The sequence below is a fragment of the Monomorium pharaonis genome, chromosome 9 (assembly GCF_013373865.1).
Source record: "Monomorium pharaonis isolate MP-MQ-018 chromosome 9, ASM1337386v2, whole genome shotgun sequence".
Lineage (NCBI taxonomy): Eukaryota > Metazoa > Arthropoda > Insecta > Hymenoptera > Formicidae > Monomorium > Monomorium pharaonis.
Genome location: NC_050475.1, coordinates 18,006,470 through 18,024,080, shown reverse-complemented (window position 1 = coordinate 18,024,080; position 17,611 = coordinate 18,006,470). Strand labels below are relative to the sequence as shown.

The 17,611-nt window shown below is 40.8% G+C and overlaps 1 protein-coding gene across 1 annotated transcript in view; it reads right to left on the bottom strand.

The window, feature by feature from the left end:
- Window positions 1–17,611, bottom strand: part of LOC105833013 — a 45,843-nt gene that overhangs the window by 9,082 nt on the left and 19,150 nt on the right. The window contains exon 4 of the mRNA XM_012674403.3: window positions 4,167–4,221. Within this exon, the coding sequence (XP_012529857.1) occupies window positions 4,167–4,221 (55 nt within the window). The remainder of the gene's footprint in view (window positions 1–4,166; window positions 4,222–17,611) is intronic.

The following is a 17,611-nucleotide window of genomic DNA, read 5'->3' as shown; positions in this document are numbered from 1 at the left end:
TGAATTTCGCGGCTGGCCGGGACGTCCGGCGAGGCGCGACGTCGTTAATCGCGTGCGGAGCGGAGCGTGTTTTACAGCCTCGCGCGGCCGCCGCGCCGTCGGCTCAGCCCGAAGCTTTTTAGCCGGGGGCTTTACCGTATTGGCCGCGGGCGTGCGCGGGATAATGGCGAGCGCGTTTGCGAGATCCGAGAATCGAAAGTTTTTACCGGCCGCGAAATATCCTTTTGCCAACGACACTCTCCACGATCTCTCGATAAGCAAAAAGCTATACGTAGCTCTCACTTTCGATCGCGGCGATCATCGCGGGTTCGGATGGCCGGCGCTAGCCCGAATTTCATCGGTGGATTATTTACGAAGCTATAAAAGAATTATCGAGCGAAGCCATAAAGTTTTATCTCCGTCCATTCTGATCTTATTAACAGGCTCTTAGAATGCAGTACTGGCTTGTTCCCTTGGCAATTTTCTGCATTTTTTCTCTCTCTCTCTCTCTCTCTCTCTCTCTCTCTCCCTCCCAATGTTAATTAATTTAACGTTCGTTAAACGGCTCGGAAATTTGATACCGATTACAACTCCTCGCTACAAGTCATACGAATTTAGATAAATAGCGGTACGCTGCTTGATCGCGGATTAATTAGCGAAATTCAGATCGTAGAAAAACTTGCGTGGGAAAGAAAGGGCGACGCGGTAACGAGCGTTGGAAACGCGAGATGATAAACAACGATACCGAAACGAGATCCTATTAGCTTATTGTAAAAAAAAAATTAGAGTCTCTCGTTAAATGAGCTCGCTTAATCGCGGAGAATTTCGAGGAGGAGCGAATCTCGGGAGGAGAAAACGCGCAGCCGAAGTCGTAACAATTAAGGCCGTAATCGCAGTTACGGTATAATCGTTAATTATTCATTAACAATTAAAATCTAATTACGAAACCATCCGCGTGTCGCGCATCGGCGCGCGGCGCTTAATTACGGTTATCCTTGAAATCCTGGACAGTGGAGAGATATTATATATTAGATCTATCAACGCGCAACGGCGGTCTTACGTTAACGCGGTGTACGCGATCGCGGGCCGAATCGAAAAGATGACGTAATGATCTAATAATCCGCGATGCGCGATACGAATCCGCAATATCCCGCATCCCCGTTCTCTTTCCGCTTCCTACTTTCACCCGGCGAGCTTACCTAACTTTTATCATCGGACAATTGGCGTTTTCCAACGTTGAGCAAAAGCTCCGCGAAGGAAAACGACCGAGCCTGCGACAATTACGGCCGCTGCTAATTGAGAATAACGTGGCGTCACGATTGCGCCAGTCGACGTAATAATCGTTTGCAAAAAAGAGACTTTGACGAATGGAATAAGATAAAGTTGGGAAGAAAAATGTCTGGAAGAAACGGAGCCTGTTATATATAAAATAAATAACGGACGAGTTTCTCCGTAATCGCCATCCTCGAATGATATTCGCGAGACGTCGCGTCGCAGCCTCCGCGTGATTTAAAATGAACGGCGCGTTTCCGTTCCGCTCCGCTCGTTTCTCGTTAATGTCGGAAGTAGCCGGTATTATTAAATCTCAAATTTAGAATTAGATAATAAGGGAAGTGTAACATTGTAATTTATTTATATCGCCGAATCGGAGAACAATTTTACTTATTTACACTAAAAAAAAAAAGATCTTCCAACTTCAACAAAAATTATACGTGCGTAAAAATTAGCCAGAGATAGATAAATAATTATCAAATACTGTGATATGTATATGTATTGCATCTAATCGATCTAGCTGATAGAAGCAGAATTTTTTAATTCTACACGTGACAGCCAAAATTCTAGCAGACACAAAAATTAGCCATATATTTTGGTTATGATATCAAGAAATCTGTCTATATCAGCAAAAAATTTTTTTTTGGGTGTATGTGTGTAAAAATTAGCTGAGGTAGTTAAATTATTAGCAAATGATATGTGTATATATGTTGCACCTAATCGATCTAGCTGATAGAAGCAGAATTTTCAAATTCTACGTGACAGCCCAAATTCTAGCAGATACAAAATTAGCGATGTATTCTGGTAATGGCATCAAGAAATCTGTTTATGTGTGCAAAAAAAAATTTTTTTTTTAACTATATTACTTGAAAATTACGACAAGTGCAGTTTGTCGAGCGACAAACTCCATTATTGTGCGAACGGCGTGTACGCGATAAGAAAATTATCGCGGGGCGGGGGTCATTCAAATTTACGAAGTGTGTCCGAAAGGATTAATCTCCGGGACCCGGGATGACGCGGCGGACCTCGAATTAACGAGACCGGGCGGGACCGAGAGGGGGGGGGAAGGAGGGGAGACGGGGCGCGCGTGTAAGCTCGGGATGTAATTTTCAGGCAGATGTACGGCCGCGGAAGAGGGAGATCATTGCACCGGCAAGGAGCAGCAGCTGAAGTAGCGTGAGAAAATGCGGCCGCCGCCGGATCATCGTCGTGTGTTGCAGGCGCAACACGCGGCGCTCTGCTCATCGTCGCTCGCACTCGGTCGGGGATGTCGTGATGACCGAAGGGCAAAGTCAGGGCCGTCGCAACTGGAGGACGAGGACGCGATGACGTGTTACGTCACGAGAAAAAAACGACGCTTTCTACTTTGCGGCGTCCTCCGCGAGAGCTGTCAACGGAACCGTCTCTCTCTCTCTCTCTCTCTCTCTCTTTCTCTTTCTCCCTCGTTCGCTTTTATTCTATGTTACTTATCCGGGAAATCCATGCGCTATATATAAAGCGCGAGCTACCTCCCGTCGTGCGTTGCGCCCTAAATAATCTGAGGAGCTTGGAAGCGACAGAATAATTTGTAGACAGATTAACACACATCTGTCTTCGCGTTTGACTTTGTAATCTCTGAGGTGCAGTAGTTGCGGCCAAAGAAACATGTTTTTATTAAATAATTTTTGGAAAATACTATTTGATGTTAAAAGCTAAAATATTAATAAAAGGCCTGGATATCGTTATACTTATTTATAAAATATACAGCAAAGACAGAAATACTTAAAATATTTTTTTCATGCAATAATATTGAAAAGAAGAAATAAGAATAAATATTTTTTAAATCTAATTACAATTTTTTTCTAACATAATTGCATTCATATAGTAAAGTAACGCAATGTATTTCAATTCTTAAAGAAACAGAAATTTGACTGGGAATTAAATTGAGAAGATGAGTTCTTCTCTGATCCACAAGTATCGGGTAAAAATATCTGGAAATATTTTAGAATAAGCCATCCACGATCGAAACGTGTGCTCCAAGTGGCGCAATTATCGATGGAAAACAGCTGTGATTTTTATGAAAACATAACGGATGCGACGCAATTAGATACACGCGTATGAGCGGCAATAGAAAAAAAAAACGCCGATACGTAGTGCGCTTGACTTACGAGGGGAAAACCGCAGTGTAAATTATAGCCAGAGTTGTAAAAGCCGGGACCGTAAATTTTCAGCGAGTACAAAACCTCTCGGACATTAGGACTCAATTAGAATTGATAATGAGTAATACACGTCGCGTTTCTCCCCTAATAAAATCGTTTTTTTTATGTATGCAATTCATGCATTTCATATGCCGAGACTTCTTCTAGAAAGAAAGAGAAAGACGCTAGTTTCACGTAGCACTTAACTGAGACGTAAAAACGGCGTGGAGTCGGTAAACTGCGCGTGTTAAATCGTGAAAGTCAATGACTAAGTAATTAAATAAAATCAATCACAGAGGTTTAAGAATAAGACTTCCTTACATAAATTTCAGCCATATATCTTAACTAACGAGTTAAAGATAAATTCACATTATATTTCCAAGATGAAAAAACGATTATGCAACAATTATTTGATAAAAACTCTCCACTAAATGTTTAAAGTAAATTGATAGTGACGGCCAGCGTAAAAATCTAATTGTACCTTTTAGAATTAATACAAATTGAAAAACTGAAAGGAAAACGTTGTAAAACTTTCGTACAGTCCTGAACTGTTTCATTGACGACTCCATTACGCGGTGGGATTTCGTTAATGAAACTAAGGTACCGCCCTCGAGAGCATCGAATGAACCTAATCTCGTGCGGTCGTCATCGTTGATTGCGTCTCCTTACTCAAGAAATGAATGAGGAAGAGGAGAAAAAGACCCGGGAAGAGAGAGCGGCATGCTTCGAGTGACTCACCGTTTGTCAAACCGTCGACGTCGTCCGAGTCGCACTTGAGACCGTTAGTAATCACCTGAAACACATATATACGTAGGCTTGATTAACGTACGGCTTACGGTTACAGTTAACGTGTATGGGAAGAGATTCCGAGAGCGTCTATCGTTCCGAACGACGAGCTCCTCATATTCGTATTTCAAGAACAACGGCAAACAAAACGATCTAATTGATCGTATCAACCGGCAGGCTTGTAATTTCGTCGGCGTCTCTATCTAAATTAATTCTTGAAATTATTACAGCTCTGTCCATTTAATTTCCGCATTCCTCTCTCGCCTAGCTGACGCCGGTCTTCAATTTATTAATTTAGCCACTCTCGAAATACAACAATTTTGATACGCCGCAAAAGGAATTCCCACCCTTTCTGTAATTATCGAACTACTCGTATCATTAAATTATTCATTATCTATATAATTAATCTATATTATATTAAATTTTACTTGTACTAGAGAATCAAGTTTGCATTGCGTTATCATATATTAATCGTTTGCGATTCAGGCGACGTTTGGCCCACGGTTCCGCGTCCCTCGGAACGGTCAGAACGAAACGCGAGAGCGTTCCTCCGACTCTCGCATCGTCCGCGAGGCGAAGAGGAATCGAAAGCCGCGGGCGGCGCGCGGCGTCGGCGGCGGCGACGGCGGCGCCGCGGCTTCCTGTCGTCCTAACCGTCATCGATGATTTCACCGAGATATCACTCTTTACTTGGCCAACGTATACGCCGACGGCAATTCAATTACGATCGCGATCCCGCCGGGCTTCTTGCGAAACGCCATACGTTTCCACGCGCTCGGTGTAAAATCGGATAAAGCCGCCGCTTCCGGTCGGGTATATCTGCGATGAGATGATGATGACTGGTAATTGCGGCGTGGTTTTCCATCCGGCATGTGTGCGCACGCCGCAAACACAGTCAGCCGCCTGATAATCACCGTGAATATACAAACACGACGACGAAAATCAAGCACCACGCACGGGGAAGCGCCGTGCATCTCGTTTTTTCTTTCCCTCCCCTCAATCGCGCTAAAATCCCAGCCATCAAGCGTATGCTAATGACGTGAATTTAGTCGTCCGTCTTGCGGCCGCGCGACGCAACGCGAGAGACACAATCCCTGGGAAAGCCGTTCTAATCTTTAAACGCGCAATTTGTTTCCGCTATCCGCACGAGGAAGTCCTCTCGAGTTTCATGCGGGTCTCCGTCGCGAGAGACACGGGGGGGGAAATAATAACGAGGAGAATCTCTCTTGCCAGCTGACACGTAAGAGCGGCGGATGAAAAATTATTGGAAAAAAATTATTTAGAATAAATTCTAAAAATCTTGATCGCGTGCTTCGCGACGCATTCTCTTAAGGTATTTGTTAGCTTGAACACGGGATGGAGGGACCTGTTGATACGTGAAATTTATGCAAAGTACTCTCGATTTCGTACAACTCGTTATGGATGATTGCCGGGTCCACGCAAGGTGGAATCGCGTCGGGTTCCGTCCGATGAATGAAAACTTTTACGTCAATGTACGATGATGCCCGAACGCGTCACGTCCAGTGCTGGAGGATCATAATTATCGCTAACAGCTTCCGCCGGGAGGCGCTTCTTCGAGAACGGCACGCACCGAAAAAAAATATATATGAAGTAAAATGATACGAGTAATAAGCACCTGCGCGGCGTTTTATTCGCCGTATCACGATCTTTTAAAATATAATATTTAAAGTAATGACCTCATATCAGTATCTCTATACGACAATATAAATATTAATATCGAACGAGCTTATTTATTTCTGCGGGTAATTAAAAACTTTTTATTCATTATTAAGCGCATTAAGCGTGTCATTAAAACTGCTTCAAGTCCGTACGATTCGTATCAAAATTCAGAATAAATTTTATTTACCTTTTACTTTTCGTATTTATTCCTTTTTTGCACATATACAGAATTTTATAAATAAAATTTAGCGAATTATATAAGTTGACATTAGCCGGCAAAAATCTCGTTGGAAATTTTTAAGGGCGATACGACAAGGACGTCGCGACAACAGTATTATTCGTGTAAACCTTGTAGAACGCTTCTTTTTTCGCCATTCATATGCAAAACTGAAATTCACGTAGATAACAGGACAACAAAACTATAAAAGAGCGCATGTGTTGCTTTTTGTCATTTTATGACGGAAAAAAACCTGATTTCACACTATTTCGTCCCGCTTTAACTTCTTCCCATTCGCGTATACAATGCGTGTAAAAAGTATTCGTACACGAGATATTCTTTAAAATCTTGTTTTTAAAAAGAGTAAATATTACCAATTTAATAATAACATAATAAATTACATATATGAATGCATGAACGCATTCATAAATTGCTCGTTTAATTCTTTTTAATATTATTAACAAAAATAAAATAAATAACATTAAGTCCTTTCATTATTTTCGTTTTTGCTTAATTGCTGTGCATTTAAATGAAATAAAATATAATTTAAAAAAAAGATTAAGTCACTTTTATCTAATTAAAAAAACTCGTTCCTAAGGAGGTCAATTTGTTTGCGCATCTAGCAACGAGATACACAAACCACAATTCAATCCGCTGGCTATAATCTAGCGGTAGATATTTACGAGGCGATGGCCACGATAGATACGTATATCTTGCGTTATCGAGGACTCTAAACCGTCGTCTTAATCTACGAGAGCTGCCAAGCCAAATCGAGTCGCTTAAGTAACGAAGTGACGTTCTAGACACGCGAGGAAAAAAAAAAGAAGACGCAACCTCCGCGCCGAGGAAAATCAGCGTCCGGCAATGAATTGCACGCAGCGTTCGACGTTTCTCCTCACCGCTGGGCAAAACGAAAACCACCTTACCACAGTATATAGACCGTAAGAGCAATTTCGCGGAGCATCCATCCACCGGAGTACATTGTGCGTACAACTCACACTCCGCTGCTGCGGCGAGCGATATGCAATCCGCGCTAATTGCAGCCCTCTCGCACGCGCGCGCGCGCGCGCGCTCGACCGCACGCGCGAACGAAAAAGCCTGCGTTTGGATTCTCGCCCTCGTGCGCCGCGCTGGTTAGCTGTTTACGTTTACACACGCGGTTGTTTCGACGGATCACCGAAGGGGAACCCGGTTGCCCGTTCCCCGGGGTTCGGCCGGGTGTGTTGCCCGGAAGGAAGTGGAGGGTATTAATATTTCTCGCACGACACACCGACGGGACGGGAAGGGAGGGGGAGTGGCACAATTGTCGGCTGCGGTTACTCAATCTACTCGCATTTGCGTCGCGGCGAGGGAAAAAGAACACGAGGACCAGCTGACCGAATTGTTTGAGGGGGAGGAGAGGGGAAGATCGGCCCTCCGCGGTGCGTACGGGAGAGACTTGATTATTAAAACAAGAAGAGGAAAAGAGAGAGAGAGAAAGAGAGGGGGAGAGACAATTTCGTTAATGTATGTGAGAAACTTGGTGCATCTTGATGTCGTACTTTTTTTTTATGCGCATCGCCACGATAAAACATGCTCGAAGAGCTAACGAAAGCTTAAATTAAAACAATGTAGTGCTGTCAGTGATTCTACACGCAGAAAAACAAGTAATATTTCCAAGTAAATATTACTTGATCTAAAAGTAATTGGTTTCTTTCAATATCCGCAAATTTACGGTAAACTTGCCACAAGTATCACATTTGTTTAAAACACATTCTGAATTTTAATAAGTGTAATATTTCAAACAAGAATATTCACTTCAAACAAATATTCGGTTTACTTGCTGTCTAGAGTTCCAACGAAAAATTCTTCAATCAAATTTTATAATATTCTTGAAACAAGAATAAATTCTTATTTTAAGTAAAAAATGTTGAGATTTGACAAGTATATCTTAAAACTAATATTAAAAAAATATTCTTGATTGAAGGAAACTATTACTTGAACAAAATAAAATAAAATGAGTAAATACTTCTCTTGCCTGTAGAATGATATTTTTCTGTGTGTAGATAACATAAAATTAGTGAAAACAATTAATCATTCTAATAAAAAAAAATATATTTTCTATATTTGCCATTGTACAAATATAAATAAAATGCCTCATTTATATATTGGGAAAGAAGTTGTTAACTTGATTAAATGCATTTAACTCGTAGCAATTTTATCAATTCAATTTACATTTTATTCATACATATTTAACTTAAATACATAGACACTTGAAAAGAAATCGCTGCAAATTAAATGCACTTACAATAATCAGGTTACATTGCATATGTTTCATTTATCAATGTCATATTGATAACTTCAAATGCGACGAATTCGATTATTTGCAATTGCGTCGATCCGACATTTTATTCACAGCGGATTAAATACGAGCGAAGGTTAAGACTCACTTCTCAAAACATTTTCTTCGCGCAGCGTCGAGTCGTTCGCCTACGTATGAATTGTATGCGTTCCATCGTAACGACGCATCGGCTTGTTTCGCTTAATGGCCAACAATGAGCCGAGGAAAAAGCGCATTTGCATACACGCGGCACTACAACACACGCCTCTCCTAGCAACATTCCTACGCGAAGTTCAAGCGAGGTTTTTCCTTAGTTTTTTTTTTTTGTTTCTTTTTAAGAGCGACCGTCGCTCTTGAAGAAGAACGAAGGAAAAATCGAGTCGCGGAGTTTCTGAAAGTTACGCTCGCCGCAAAAAAGATTATCCCGGTGGCACGCTGCAATTGCTTCCAACGCGGCTCTCGTGGCTCCGTTTTATCGCGGCGCTGTCCCCGAAACGGTTAATTTAACGTTCAAACACCCGCATAAGAGCGCGCATTTTCTCTTCGGCACAGAGCGATAATTGTCCGCGCCGCACCGATTTTATTTCTCACCGTCCAGCCGCTGGACGGGAGGGAAGCCGAGGATGATGATATCTTTCGATCGCGACCCTAGAAGAGAGCACCTAGTTTCTCACTCGTAGATCGCTCGGTAAGATACTTTCGCTCATGGCCATTCTTTTCTTTTATTTCGAGCTTTAGCGCACGGAATGCACCGGTCGTCTCGGCTTCTCCTTTCCTTTAGATATGCATATTTGAAAGAGAGAAAACAGAGAGAGAGAGAGAGAGAGAGGGAGATCAGTTCGAAGAGCAAATTCGCTCGGTTAGAAGCAAAAAAGAGCGAATGGAAATCGAGGCAATTTCAGAACATAAAACACATTTTATTTTCTCATCAATTTCCAAAGCGGACTTTACCTCGATATATTACGTTTCATTTCGAGGGATCAGATAATAAAGTTTGAAAATCGAAGTATGATTGTCTCATCGTGATTGACTGAAATTTGCAATTCAATGGAGAACGCGAGAACGTTCCAGAAGAGATCGTAAATCTCTTTTATTCTCGTTTTACGTAATCCACAATAATTCACAATAAACGGAGCTGCTTGTTTTTAATGTCGCGAGCTGTGGATATAATTGGCACCGCGCAACGCAGCGGTCGTTACGGAGCGATTTATAATTTCTACAGCCTAAAGTCGCACTCGCTGTGTCGGGATGCCGTACTTAACAACATAAACTTTACGACGTGGCGGATACGCCACGAATATCCTGGTTATTTATCCGACGAGTTCCTTCCGCTTTCGATTTTCTCCGGTGCCGAGCGGGAAAGCTGCATACGGGTGCATGAGAAAATGCACCCTTTCGGGCATGGCATTTTACACCTCAATAAATATTTAAATGTATAACGTTCTATTTATATACGTACGCATACAGTCACTAATTTATTTGTTTAAATAAAAATACTTTTGATAGAAGAAGTGCTTCAAGGATATTAACTTCCGATCGAGTTTTCGGAAAAAAAATGATTACATTTAGTGAATTTGTAGGAAAAAAATTAATTTCCATGTCTCGCATCTAGACAATTAGTTTCGTAACTGTCTGACAAATATTATGCGGATGTACATAATAATTAGATGTGCAATAAAAAAAAGAAACAAAAGAAGTCCACGTTCCGACTTTAAGGGATAATTCTCAGCTCATTCAAGGCCTCGAAATATTCCAAATTGAAAATAAATATAGTCAACATCTTTATCACGAAGAAAATCATCGGAAAATAAACAGATAAGAAACATTGCGCAAAAAATTGCATGCATGCCCACGCGAACTAAATATCCTTCTCCGCCATCATCTTTGATACGCGAGACGCGCGCGTTGACACGTGCGTAATTTCCTCCTCGAAGAAAAAAATTAGCGCGAACCGAATTGCGGCGATGCCGGTCGCGCCTCGGGACAAGCGAGCGATCGATTTCCCATGACGATCCTATTCGCGGTGGGTGCGGCCAGCATCCGATCTCTTCCCATCCCGCGTGCGGATATCGCGCGCTGCCGACTTGACGTAATAAATGGTAATTACGCGAGACTTCGACGGGCTAGATGGGACAGGGAATCGGGTCCACGAGAGCGCTTTCTCCCGGTAGCTCTTCCGGCGCTTCCTCCTTGCCAATAATTTATACGGCCAGAACCCGTTCGGCTGCTCGCGCGTTGCGAAAGAGCCGGCGCGTAAAACGTATGTTATTATATGTATAGACGCACAACATCCGCGATAATTACGCCTCGGCGGCAGAAGCGTGGCCATTGTTAGATGAGGCATTTCTGCAGTTAACGCTTCGTTACGTTGTCACGTAGCCATAAACTTAGTGGTCCGGACACTGAGATGCCGTTATTTCATGCCATTCGTCAAATGTTGTAATTTAAATTTTTAGAAAAAAAAATTTGATCGAAAAACCTTGTTAATTCAAAATTATACTTTTCATTTGTAGCTATAATTTTTTAATATGTCTGGACAAACTCTCAAACTTTTATGACTACGTATAACGATGCCTTGTTTATTAAATTTTTTTTTTATTTCTTTTATATTTTCCGATACAATTTCACTATCTTTTACATTCATTTTATCTCCTGTTATCTCCCATACGCATATTATCTCCCGTCGAATATTAATATAATATTCAATTTAAATGGATAAAATTTGTTCGCTATGACGTATCTATTCTAAAAGATCTTGAATTTAATCTACCTAAGTTCAAAGTATAATTTTAGATAAACAGATATGACGAAAATTAGTAATGCGATTAACACAAGCACGCGGAAGAGCCGAGGCCCTCGAGAAGTCTTGCGTAAGCTTCAAAAATTTTAATTGCGTCGCCGACAGTTGACATCCAATATTGCGTCATTTTCGTGCAAACGGGGGACCTATCTTATTGATGATAATCATCGGATTGGCCGATTAAGCACAGCTATAATATCCGGCGCCACGATAATCGGGACGATCAACGATGATCACGCTTGCTGTTTCATAATATTCACACAGAGAATAATATAAACTACAAGCTGTGTCAATCATTAAAATTGAGAGCGAATTATTTGGATTCCAACACTGAGAAAAAAAAATTGATTCAACAAAACGTTTAGTCGCGGGCTGCCTCGCCGGGAATTTTTAACGAAAAAGGCGCGACAATTAAAGAGAAACTCTTTTACGTCACTTTTATGCAGATCCCAGAAATATCTCAAAACGCTTCGTTGATGCGTACATCTTTTAATCCCTTTAGCCATTTATTGAAAGGGTAAAAGCGATAATTTTGTTGGTTTAACAAAATTATCTGCCAACAAAAGATATACTTAATATAAAAATATTTGCTGTTAATGCAAGTGCAATGAAGTTGATTGAACTATGTATTTATATTGCAATACCATATATTGTTGTATTGAACACATCTTTTGTTGGAAGCCTGCAACAAGAAAATTTTATTGAATTACTTTTTTTCTCAGTGAAAAAGTCCTCAATTTTTATTTTTATTGTCAATCTGTCCAGGAAAACACACCAAAAGAACGATTTAGCTAAAGTAAAAATCTTAGAAAATTTATTTACATACTGTAATATATACAGGTCTAAAGATAATTTTGTTAAACCAACAAAATTATCGCTTTTACCCTTTCAATAAATGGATAAAGAGATTAAAAGATATACGCATCAACGAAGCGTTTCGAGATATTTCTGGGATCTGCGTTAAAAGTGACGTAAAAAGAGTTTCTCGCTTTAATTGTCGCGCCTTTTTCGTAAAAAAATCCCCGGCGAGGCAAACGCGAAGATCCTTCGCAAGCGAGAGGAGATAGTACCTTCGTTTTATCGGAAACGCGTGATCGGTCAAGGATACTACTCTGATAAATAGGGAACTCGATGCTCTTGACGGCGCATCGGTCTTACATCGTCCGCTCCGTTGGACAATCAACATCAAGGACTAAGTGGAAAACCGTCCTGTGCTGATGTTTCTACCTAACTTCCCCGCTGTCGTAAGCTGCGAGAGAGAAACGTCGCGGATACATCGTTACATACTGATATACGAGAACCGAAAGCACGCGTCACATGTGGCGCACGTGTTAAATGGTCAAACAAAATGTAACGACGTGGTTATCGCGACACGAAAATTACATCAAATATTTGCGACCATAAATTTAAATCTCTTTCGCGAGAAAGAGTTAGTTTATGTTCTGGAAAGGAGTCCGGACGAGCCTTTAAACCGTCTCCAGAATCCTCGCAAGGTAATCTCGAGATGTTTTCGCGACTCTCTCGCAAGTGATGAAGCGCTTTTAAGGGTTCTTTATATAAATAACTTTGGAATTCCCCGGCAATTACGATCTAAATGTTGGTATCTCACCACGGATGGTAACGATTTTTCAGACGTGTTTACGCAAACAGCGAAGATCCTCGAAACATCCCGGGTTCTCCCTCGCACGTGGCAGAAGCGAGATTCACCAAGTGAGACAGAGACAGAATTCTCGCGATTCATGCTCGAATAACATAACAATCCATCAACTAACAAGGGAAGGTATGTTTGAAAAGTTTGACATTAAGATATAAAGAATTTAATGTCATGAATGTGTAACATTCAGATGTCGAAGGATTTGGAATTACAAAATCTTTTTTCTTCAGTATATTTTTTTCTCGTGCTCTCTTAATTTCTTTTATTCCAAACGGAACATATTCTTTCTTAAATTAATTCTTTTATTTAAAAAAAAAGAGACAAAATAAGATAAAATATTTGAAATAATCAAAACATTAAATTATTTCTTCAATATGTGACACAAAACATACACAAAACACGTTCTTTTTTAAATCAATTCTTTTAATTTAAAAAAGTAAAATAAAATAAATTATTTAAAATGATCAAAACATTAAGATTACCCCTTCAATATGTACTATTTAATAAAAACCGCGAGCTACCGCTTAGGTTCCAAATTGATTGATACGTGAAGCTTCGGCCATTCGCCGTGATATCTGGGTCAGATGTTCCAAACTACAAAATCTCGCAGCTCCAACCTTTCGGATTCACTAAAGTTGCACCCAAAAAGTGTCACATATTACTTCTACAATATCTACATCTAATACCGAAGATCTTTCAAGATTTCCTCCCCATGTAAGAACAATATACGAAAACGAGCGTAAATACGTACCGAGAGGGGGAGGGGGCGGATGTTACGGCCTCACTGTCGGAGCGCCGTCATGCAGCAGCAGCAGCAGCAGTAGCGGCGGTGCGAAAATATATCTCGTTACTTTTACTCTTATCCGGGCCACGCGCGTGGTTACGTGTTGCCACGCGCACTTGGGATTTACGATCGACCGACGAACCCGCTCGCACGAGCGCGCGACGCGAACTGACTGACAGCCGCGCCGTCGCCGAGACGCGAAGCGCGCGCGCGCGGAGCGAGCGGACGGGCTCGGCGAGCACGCGACCCTCTGGGTGCGTTGTAACGGGTACCTCTTGTGCTATCATCTACGCACCTCCTACGGCAGCAACGGCCGTGAATCCGTTGACATTCACGGAAAATTCTCTACAAAGAGAATACCTTACGAGAAGCGAGAGAGAGAGAGAGAGAGAAAAAAAAACTGTGTACTTGGTGTCGCGATGGTTGATACCATCCAGTTTACCTCTCTATTTTTATGAGAGCGCAAATAGTACGCTGGTAGTTCTCTTCAAGGATACCCAGCCTCCTTGCGTATTTAATACAAGGACCACGTTTCTAAAAAAGTCTAAGGTCTAACGGTCGAAAATAAAATATTTAACGCTTGACGCATCTCAGAGGATATTTGTGTGCTGTGCAATTTTTTTTAGTTTTCAGAATACCTGGCTAAACAACAGGGTTTCTATTTGTCATCTTTAAAAAAAAAGTTTGGGAAGAGAACGGGTCTAGGCGTTACCAACCTCGATTCGTATATGTCCTTCAATATAGATGCATCGGAAATTCATTCTGAGAAAGGAATGACTCAAAGTGTTTCTCGTGCCTGGAGTGAATATTTTTTCTGCAGCTAAAATTTTTTTTTTTCAGTTCTCATTTATATTGCAGTGGTTTCACAAACTAAAAAATTAAAATCTAAGCGACAATTTTTAGCTAAAATACGACGTTGTTATTATAATATTCATAACGGTTTTTGTAATTAGTTTTAAGTTTTTGTAATGCTACATTAATAAAAAATGTATCATTTAAAAATGCAATGTATCTTTAAATTATTCATATTTTTTAAACTCAACTTCTTAGACAGTCGACAATATAACTATTTTTATTTTTATATTTCAAATGTCTAAGATACCAAAGTATTTTTTCCTTAAGTCACTTCTGTTTTAAAATTCTAAATTTTTGTATGGAAACATTTTTCTAATAATGTCTGTTATAATTCATAATAACTCATAACACCTACGTACAATTATTTTTAATTACCTAATCATATAAATTCTTTTTAAAAATATTAAAGTACTATATAAGATACTTTATAATTATATACCTGTAAAATTAATCAAAAATTAACGACGATTTGTGGAATGACATGAAAGACCAGAAAACAAAAATGTACATTAAGTGGTAACAATAATTTTTATAATTCCAACTCCACTTCGCAAATAATAATATATAAATATATTTTAAAAAATGGAAGCACAAAATGAACTATATGCTGTTTACCCTTCCTCAGAATCTGTAAAAGCGTAACAGTCTGGAATCTTATGTATTTCTAAATTTACGATAACACTTATATTCCAAAACAGCAGAGTTGAGCACGTGAAACGACTCTATGTATGTGAATCTATCTGCGTTTTGGATATTTCTCGGAAGAGTAACGGGAGACATTTTCCTTCCTTTAAAACGTAACGCGATACTTTTGTCCCACGAAAAGATGTGGGAGGAATATCAGCGGCCAGAAAAGGGCAGCGCGCCTCGTATTTTACCGATGCCACGGAACTGGCATTGCACAGCCAGTAGTGGCATATATAATCCTGCAGTTCCACGGTGCATGGTTCACGGCCGTGGGAACGGGCAACCTTCTCCCGTAATTATTTCACACTCGTGCAAGATGACCGATAAACGCGCAAATTACAGCGAGTCCAGATATCGATCCAGATATCGAGTCGCGGGAGCCCGGCGATTTCTCGCTCGAGCCATTTATCCAGTGTTATCAAACGCTATTTATCTAATGGAATCGAGACCGCCTCGATGTTCTCTCGACGAATAGAAGGCTCGGAGGACCTTTTATCCTCGCAAACATCAAACTACGTACTGTATCGCAGGACCTTTAAAACCGTACCGGAGGCCTTTGCGCGGATAAAAAGAAATCCAAAATGTACCTTGTACCTTCTTTCCCTCCCTTCGAAAGTGCGGCCTGGCATTTACCTTTCGTCGCTGCGGCGGTCGCGATCGAGTTCTCGCACGGACGATAGTGCGCAAAGTGCGTATACACCATATCGGGCACAGCGTGCAGCGTAACGGTCGGCCGCGCGATTGTGCAACAAATCGCTCGTCGGTTCTCTTAACGACGCCGATCGTTATCGCGCTATTATCGGAACGAGACGATTGCGGGATAAATCGCTTCTCGGACGTACGTGAAAATCAAACAAACGAAACGAGAGCGATCGACACGCCGCGGGATCGTGCGCGCGACTGAATCCCAGCCGAGAAAACGTGCTACCCATCGAAAGCACCTGTACCACCGGCATACACTTTCACTCTCTCGTAATCGGCAACAGAATACCGAGCCACTCGAACAAGTCGATTCGCGCAACATTTTTCTATCCGTGCCCCGACGTCGAGCCGCCGATAGCCAAAGCTTGTGGAGCCAAAGCGGTGGAAACGGAGACGAACTCGTTACTTTACTTCAAAAGTTAACACTCGAAGTATCGACGTTTCTTTTACACGCTAAAAAGTACCATAGCGAATAAGTTGCTGCGAAAATAAAGAATGCGATTAAAAACAAAATGTTTTATTTATATGTACAGAACGTAATTATTGAAAAGTCAAGAGTTTCGGAATTGTGTCTTCATGCGAGAAATTCAATATCAATCTGAAAAATAGAAACGGTCAATAAATGTCCGGCACTTTTAGTGTTAACGCGAGGGGAAAATGAAATTTGCAATGTACGTAACGGCAAATGTCGCGCGACCGCAAAACTGATGGATTTCTCATGAATCATTCCGCGGGTGAGAGATATAGAAGTGGAACTCGGATCTTCTATTGTTGTTGAGCATGTTACGCCTCAACGCGAACAAATCGATCGAGTGCCAAAGTTCATCGGAAAATTGCAGCTCTGATATATAACTTCGTGACGCGGATGCGGCCGAGGCGATCGAAGAAGAAAGTCAATCGGGGGAGCCCCGAGAGTTAGAAAATAGCGGCTAATTGAAAAGTTACGATGCACTCAATCGCGGTAACGAAGAACGGTTGCATTAAGACGTCGATAAATTCGCGCTGATGTAAAACTCGACTCCATTTTCCTTCGAGCATTCGCGAATGCTAATCAAATCATGTTCCACATAAAACTTGAGACCCTGGCTCATAAAACTGGCTCATCACTGTTTCATATATGTATGAGCAACGATATACAATCTTCTTAGAAGAATTGAAAAATCTTGAATTTCAAAATATTATAGTTTTATTTCAATACTATAAGTGTTACTTTAAGAATATAATATAATTGTTTTGATAATTTTATTCTAAGAAAATTATAATCTTCGATTTGAACATGTAGTATTTCCTATCCGACATTCTTTTCCTTTCCATTCAAGAAAATTATTCTTAAATAGCAAGAATATAATTTTCTTGATTAAACTATGCAAAATTTTAAAATAAATCTTCATTCAAGTAATTCTTTTTGATTTGCAATATAATCTCATTTCAAGAATTCCGTTTTAAAACCAAAGACATTGTCAAAACAAGAATATTCCTTTTTTTCTGTGCAGAGTACTTCGCGAATTACAGAATGTTCGACCTGCGAGTTTAGGTTGGAGATATCGCGTATGCAGAAAAATGGTAAATTGGGTAAGTAAGCTTTTATCGCGTACTTTACGAATATTTCACGTCTCTCCACGCCGCAAACGCGAAGCGAATCGGCCCGAGAGATCGAGACTAATCGAAAAGCTGCAATGTTTTTTAGCGGGGCATTCA